The 7500-nt window shown below is 40.7% G+C and overlaps 1 protein-coding gene across 1 annotated transcript in view; it reads left to right on the top strand.

Moving 5' to 3' along the window:
* Positions 1-1256: 1256 nt before the first annotated feature.
* Positions 1257-7500, top strand: part of LOC307270731 (transcription factor 7-like 1-A) — a gene marked incomplete at its 3' end in the record, with an annotated part of 8571 nt that continues 2327 nt past the window's right edge. The window contains exons 1-2 of the mRNA XM_080054615.1: positions 1257-2156; positions 4147-4219. Of these exons, the coding sequence (XP_079910741.1) occupies positions 1962-2156; positions 4147-4219 (268 nt within the window). The remainder of the gene's footprint in view (positions 2157-4146; positions 4220-7500) is intronic.

Here is a 7500-nt window from a genome sequence, read left to right on the forward strand (position 1 = left end):
GTGAATCTCTGTGCGTGCGTCTGTGTGTGTCTGTGTGTGTGTAAGGTTCATATTGTGTGTGTGTGTGTGTGTGTGGGTTCATATTGTGTGTGTGTGTGTGTGTGTCCGTCTAATATGTGTGTGTGTGTGTGTGTGTGTAAGGTTCATATTGTGTGTTAAAGGTTTTTAAAGTCATGTCTTGCGTTGATGGACTGAACACATGTTTTTTCCGTCACGGTTGTTACAGCTGCTCACGACTTTGACCCGCGTGTGACCCGGACACAGGAAGTACACGATATGGCACTGATTCACATTGATTTACGGTGTGTACGTGTGTGTGTGTGTGGCTGTGTGTGTGTGTGGCTGTGTGTGTGTGTATGTGTGTGTGTGTGTGGCTGTGTGTGTGTGCGTGTGTGGCTGTGTGTGTGTGTGGCTGTGTATGTGTGTGTGTGGCTGTGTGTGTGTGTATGTGTGTGTGTGTGTGTGTGTGTGTGTGTGGCTGTGTGTGTGTGTGTGTGTGTGTGTGATGTGTGTGTGTGGTGAGAATACATATTTTAGTCAGTTACATGAGATTTAGTTTTTCTATTCTACGATGATCCCGAGAGGAAATATATATTTAAAGGTGAAGTCAGTGATTCTGGAGAACGCTTGTTGTCAAAATCACTGTTTGTAAAAATCAGTGAATATCTCCTCATGATCCACTACCTGTCTAAAAAATAGAATGTTAATACACAGCCTAGGCTCTGTAAACTGGCGTGTTGCTATAGCTACAGTGGTCCCCCAAAATAAAGGGGGGATACATATCGCACATTTATGGATCCCTATCTCTATGTTATACTTTTTAAGTATCCAATCTTGGTTGGAAAATTAAAATAACCATACTTTTTTTGTATTATCATTGTCTGAAAACTAGCCATTTTTGGCATTTTTATTGATATATTTATTGATAAATGTATGAAATCAGTGTAAATGTGAGTGGAAATCCTGAAATTTTGGTCATAAAAGTGTCTGGAACTGCTCCTTTAAGGTGTAAAAATGTCCTTTTTGTCCATGTAAACTCCGCCTTCCATAACTCCCTCCTCTTTGCAAACAAATGGGACCAACCTGTTGTTTAAGCCGCACTCGGATCAGCTCTATAGCCCTCTCTCCTGGTTACGTAACCTACACTAAACTGGTCTGGGATCGGTCCGTGAACCCACCATCCCTCCCCCCGACCCTCCCCCCCTCTGTGTATCCGACAATCCTTCGCTTCCAGTCGGCTACAGACGCTCCAACCTACCGCCACTCTGGTCCTCACGCCTCTTTGGAAAAACACACAAAAGACGTCGAGATTTTTGAAGATTTTGCACAATGCGGAGACTTATAATAACACTACAAGACTGATGCATGTTTTAAAATGGATTTACCATGAAAGGAATACAGCAAAAATCTGCGGATCTACTTTTATTTTTGCTCTGGAATAATCGCGTCTCAGACGGGGACAAAAACTTTCCAAGTGCCGCTATCAACGGACTTCGCTACTGAGTTTTTCTGATATTTTTACACAATGTCCGCGGTGCTTAGCTTGGCCAATGAGTGATTTTTGGGATAATTTCACATCTTAAACATTGATTAAAATTGTCGTGGACTTTTTTTGTTGGGTGTATACACGTTTTTTTTAGAAGAAGGAACTTTTTGTGTGTGTTGAACTCCTGAACAAACCCAACTGACGCCGTCCCTGAACGCAACAGAACATTGAGCTAAGTTAGCTTTCGTTAGCTTGTTTTTTTAACCTTACATTTTTGTTGTTTTTAACACACTAAACCCCCAAACAAACACTCAGCTTGAAGTCAACACTATTCGGGAGACATTTACCCATCGTGTAGTGCTAGCTAAATCCCCCCCATAAAGATTTTTTAACCGTTTTATCTCTTTTTTTGTACAAAGTCTAAGTTAGCTAAGAACTCCCGATAAAGTTAGCAACTGCCGCTAACGGTGCTAACATGCCGTTGAAGATGAATGGAAATAATGGCGATAATGCTGGCGATGATTTGGGGGCGAATGATGAATTGATCGCGTTTAAAGACGAGGGAGAGCAAGAGGAAGAGAAGAGAAATGTCTCCGCCGAGAGAGATCTGGACGATGTTAAATCTTCGCTGGTGAACGAGTCCGAAATAAACAGTAGCTCCGATTCCGAGGTGAGTTTGTTAGTTAGGCTACATTCATTTATGTATGTGTTAATTTCTATAGCCACATTTCTTTACAGTTTTATCTGTGTGTGTGTGTGTGTGTGTGTGTGTGTGTGTGTGTGTGTGTGTGTGTGTGTGTGTGTGTGTGTGTGTGTGTGTGTGTGTGTGTGTGTGTGTGTGTGTGTGTGTGTCTGTGTGTCTGTCTGTGTGTCTGTTTGTCAATGCACTTTGTAACACTAAGGTAAGTTAGTTACATTTTTGTATATTTACTTCTATATAGCACCATTTCTAAACACTGTTACAAAGTGCCTAACAATTAAAACAAAATACAGCATGACCTATTTTTCCACAATTAGACGGGCATAGGCTACAGATCTAAATAGATATATATATCCTTTAATAAACCCTTTACAGAAAATTACAGCGCCAAAACAGCTTCAAGACAGACATAACAACACACATTTCCTTCACATAGCCATACAGAATAAGTTAAAATACAATAAATAAATAGGCCTACTAAAAAGAAGTCCCCATGTTATGTGTGTGCATTGTAAAACCGTATAGCAGCTGATACACGCCACAGAAACATTAGAATATCGTAAGAAAGATAGCCTGGTAATCAACTTTCTAGCTTACTGCAATGTCTGTAGCAATTGGATATCCAAGTTGTAAGTTTGTTTATTTATCGTGAGCAGTTCAAATTCCTTCGTGATTTTCTCTACTTATGACATCTATTGCAGTATGTCCGTCCTGGGAGAGGGATCCCTTACTCTGTCCACTCCCCCTGAGATTTCTTAAATTTTTTTTATTCCCGGTAAAGGGTTTTTTACTGGGAGTTTTTTCTCAGCCGAGCTAAGGGTGTAAGGGCAGGGTGTCATATTGTATCATACTGTATCATATATCATATTGTATGGAATGTAAAGCCCACTGAGACAAATGTATTTGTGATTTTGGGCTATACAAATAAAACTGATTTGATTTGATACTAATGTTAATACAGGCGCAGTCTGTGGTTGAAATTATTAAAAATCTCTGGTTACTCCAGCAATAGGCTACAACTAACAGCTAGTGCAAAAAGATACACAGTGCTAAACAGTTCAAATGCATTTATAAAGTAGGCTACAATATCTATCTATCTATCTATCTGTCTGTCTGTCTGTCTGTCTGTCTGTCTGTCTGTCTGTCTGTCTGTCTGTCTGTCTTTCTTTCACAAAGTCTGCATCAGTGAATCTGCAAGAGTTTGTTTATTTATTATGTGCACAACTCATACAGGGGCAATGTTTGGTAATGACATTATTAAATCTCCAAGTTCTCAGACTACAACAGAGAGCGTAGACTTTAAAAAGGAGATGTTATCATTTTAAAAGATGTAAATATATGAAAATATTTAACTATTTTTAGATCACTAGTCCCTCTCCCCTCCTTTAGCATGTGAAGATATTTATGTGTGTGTGTGTGTGTGTGTGTGTGTGTGTGTGTGTGTGTTTGCTTTCCCTTCAATCTCTGCTCCTTGTTTACCTTTTCTTTGTGTGTGTGTGTGTCTCTCTCTCCGTGTGTGTGTGTCTGTCTGTCTGTGTGTGTGTGTGTGTGTGTGTGTCTCTCTCTCCGTGTGTGTGTGTCTCTCTCTCCGTGTGTGTGTGTGTGTGTGTGTGTGTCTGTTTGTGTCTGTCTCTGTGTGTGTGTGTGTGTGTGTGTATGTCTCTCCGTGTCTGTGTGTGTGTGTGTTTGCGTGTGTGTGTGTGTGTGTGTATGTCTCTCCGTGTCTGTTTGCGTGTCTGTGTGTGTGTCTGTTTGTGTGTCTCTCTCTCTCTCCGTGTGTGTGTGTGTGTGTGTGTGTGTCTCTCTCTCCGTGTGTGTGTGCGTGTGTGTGTGTCTCTCTCTCCGTGTGTGTGTGTGTCTCTCTCTCTCTCCGTGTGTGTGTGTGTCTCTCTCTCTCCGTGTGTGTGTGTGTGTGTGTGTGTGTGTGTGTGTGTGTGTGTGTGTGTGTGTGTGTGTGTAGCAGGACAGACGTCCGAGGACCAATCCAGATTTGGAGAGCAGGGCCCGCCAGCAGAGTCTCCTGTTTGAAGAAGGTAATTCAACTTCAACTCTTTATGTGTTTGCTTTTTGTGGGAATCTATGGTGGCTCTAAAGGCTCAATTAACTGAAAATTCACCCTGCGTTCCAATATCTAGTATGCCAGAAAAAGGTTTAGGTTGCGTTCCGAATCGCATACTTTCTACTATATAGTATGTAGAAAAAAGATTTAGGATGTCCCGATTCTTGTGGCCAGATTTAGGATGGTTAGAAGTAGGGATGGGCATAATTGATCGATTAATCGATCATTGCTCGTTAAGAATATTGTCGAGCACGTGAAATTGTTATCGATCATATAGCCTTTGTGTTGCGCAGTGTGAGTCCGGCAGCACAGCAATGAGTTTCACTATGTGGCAGGCAGCACCATAGACTGTATGGGCAGCAATTAAACATCCTACCAGCAGGGGGACATACTTAACTAGTAGTAGGAGACAACAGAACAGGCTCAGGCAGCAGCCTGCGAGCTGCCGTAGATGTCAAAACAAACAGGAAGAAGTCAAGGCAAAGTTTGGCATCGGACCGGACAGCTTTAGAACAGAAAATAACTAAGTTCATTAAGCATTGTGAAACCTTGTATAAGTACAGCACTTAAACAAACCGAATTATGTACCACTTGTACATTGAAGCCTACATCCGACCCTGTTTAACGTGTGACGTTAGCGCCGCTAGTATTAGCGGCTAACTTTAGCGTCCATGCTTTCCTACTTCGCCTTCATCAGGGAACTAATTTGCACATTTTGTTTATTAGATGAAGTAACGTTAGGTCCTTTACCACTCAGAGAAACGTGCCGTGCCCTCATGCAGTCTTTGGCAGCATCTTAGGAGGCGCATATGTGTTTAAACTTTAACGGTATCGTAGCATTGGCTCCTTGTTGGCTCATAGCCTCGGGCTTTAACCAGCGCCGCATTTTTTTATTTTTTTATTTTAAAAAGTTGCCTTGTCTTAATAGATTGTTGTTTGCCTGGAAGATCTTGGAATAAAGATGTAATTGAGTAAAAACCTCTTGTATACAGTCTATGGTAAAACGCTGTATTTTGGATGTTCTGTTGGCATTTTTTAATATGTAAAAAAGATAACGATTGCTCGATAATTGCTCGTTAATTTTCCCGATGATCGATCAATGAAATTTCTTAAAATGCCCATCCCTAGTTAGAAGTACCCGGATGGTCTACTTCATGCGGCCAAGATTGTTAGTGTTGAAAACTGCATCCTATTTGGGCGATTCTGACCCACAATCCAGTGCGCACGTGAAGTGACGTCACATCGACGGAGCCTCCATATGAAAACAAACGGGGATGCGACGGATATAAAAGCAAGAGGCAAGATCAAGGCGCAATGTTATGATGAAATAAGAGAGTAAAGTATGTCCCAATAGTATGCCTACTGCATCCTAACTAGATTCTTTTTATCGTCGGATGTAGTATGTAGAATAGAAAAAAGAAAGAGTATGCGATTCGGAACGCAACCTTAGGATGTCCCGACTCGCATGTCAAATGAAGTATGCCAAAAACGCCGGGATGCCCTAATACATCCAATTGCATTTTGAAGTATGGAAACCAGCATGATTTAGTATGTAGTATGTAGTATAGTCAAAGGGAAAAGTATGTGATTTGGAACGCACAGAGTATAGCTGTTTTCTTTGTGTGTTAATCTATGTGTGTGACACCTTAAATATACCTTAGTAGTGCATTTTTTATTATTATTTTTTTTAAGATATATATTTTTTTGGCATTTTCAAGCTTTATTGGACAGTACAGAGTTGAAATGGGGAGACAGAGAGAGAGAGAGAGAGAGAGAGGGGGGATGACCTGCAGTAAAGGTCCACGGGTCGGATTCGAACCCGCGACCACTGCAACAAAGGCCGAAGCCAATATGGTATGCACTCTATCCACTACGCCACCGGAGCGCCCCAGTAGTGCATATTTTTTATAAATGTTTTATTTATTCACGCGATGCAAGGCAGGATAAGACAGGTGAAACACATGAGATTAGGCGAGGGACATGACAATTTAAGTGTTCAATCAATCAATCAATCAATCAATCAATCAATCAATCAATCAATCAATCAATCAATCAATCAACTTTATTTATAGGGAACTTTTCATACAAGTAAATGTAACACAAAGTTCTTAAAACAACCCCCCCGTCCCCCCTCCCACGACACACCCCGATATATTCATACACGCAAAAACAATCATTAGAAATAATTAGGGCTGTCAAATTAACGCGTTCATTTCGATTAATTAATCACAGAGCCTGTAATTAATTAGATTGATTTTTTGAATCGCTTGACAGCCCTAGAAATAATACATAGAAGAGAAAAAATAAAAATATATAGAAAATAAAAGCAGACTACATATATAAGTACAATAGGCTATAAGAGATAGATAAAAACAGTAGGTTGTTTAATCTAATTGGTATGGAGTACAGATAAGCAAGTGTTTGTTTGTACGTTTGTGTGTATCTATGTGCATCGGTATGGTGTACAGATATGCAAGTGTTGATACATAGAATTGATATCATGAAAACGAGAAATTAGTCCGAAGGAAACATGTAGTTTTGAGTTTTGATTTTGATTTCTGACCTGTTAATATTGTTTAAGGAAGTAGGGTGGGATTGAACAAGTTTTTACTTCTTCCCCCTTTTCAAATATGTTGTGGCATTTTTATAGAGTGCTTGGCGGCTTTATCAGTGCAGGAGTCACTAGGGCTGACTCCTGTTGATGCATTTTTATTATTGTATTGTTGTTGCATATTTGAAATAAATTATTCATTCATCTAAAAGATAAAACAAATAAGTTCTGTGATTAAAAGTGTTCACATTTAAGACAGTCATGCATATTAAAGGATAATGGTGTCAACATAAATCCCCTTGTGACCCTGACACTCACTCTCAAGAAGTGGCTGCAGCGTTGAATGTTGTTTTTCTCCGAGCAAAGTAAAAGCAAAGCGCAACGCAGGCTGTTTTTAAATTAGCAGTGGACATTTCAAATTACTTTATTAGATTTATGCGTTCCTGAAAATCCACAGAGACTGTCTGTTGTCTCTGTCTGTTATCAGAAATCCCTAGAGAAGCGTCTGTCTGTCATACTGTTGCCATTACTTTACCGTCCTCATGCGAGTTCAAAAGTAAGTAAGTAAGGGGACGCCCTTAGCTCAGTTGGTAGGGCGTCCCCCCCCCCCCCCCCCATGGGACTCGGCCAGCAGCGGACCCGGGTTGGATTCCAGCCCGCGGTCGTTCTCTGCATGTCACTCCCCTCTCTGCCCCATTTCAACT

Source organism: Ammodytes marinus (assembly GCF_949987685.1).
Source record: "Ammodytes marinus genome assembly, contig: scaffold_200, whole genome shotgun sequence".
Lineage (NCBI taxonomy): Eukaryota > Metazoa > Chordata > Actinopteri > Uranoscopiformes > Ammodytidae > Ammodytes > Ammodytes marinus.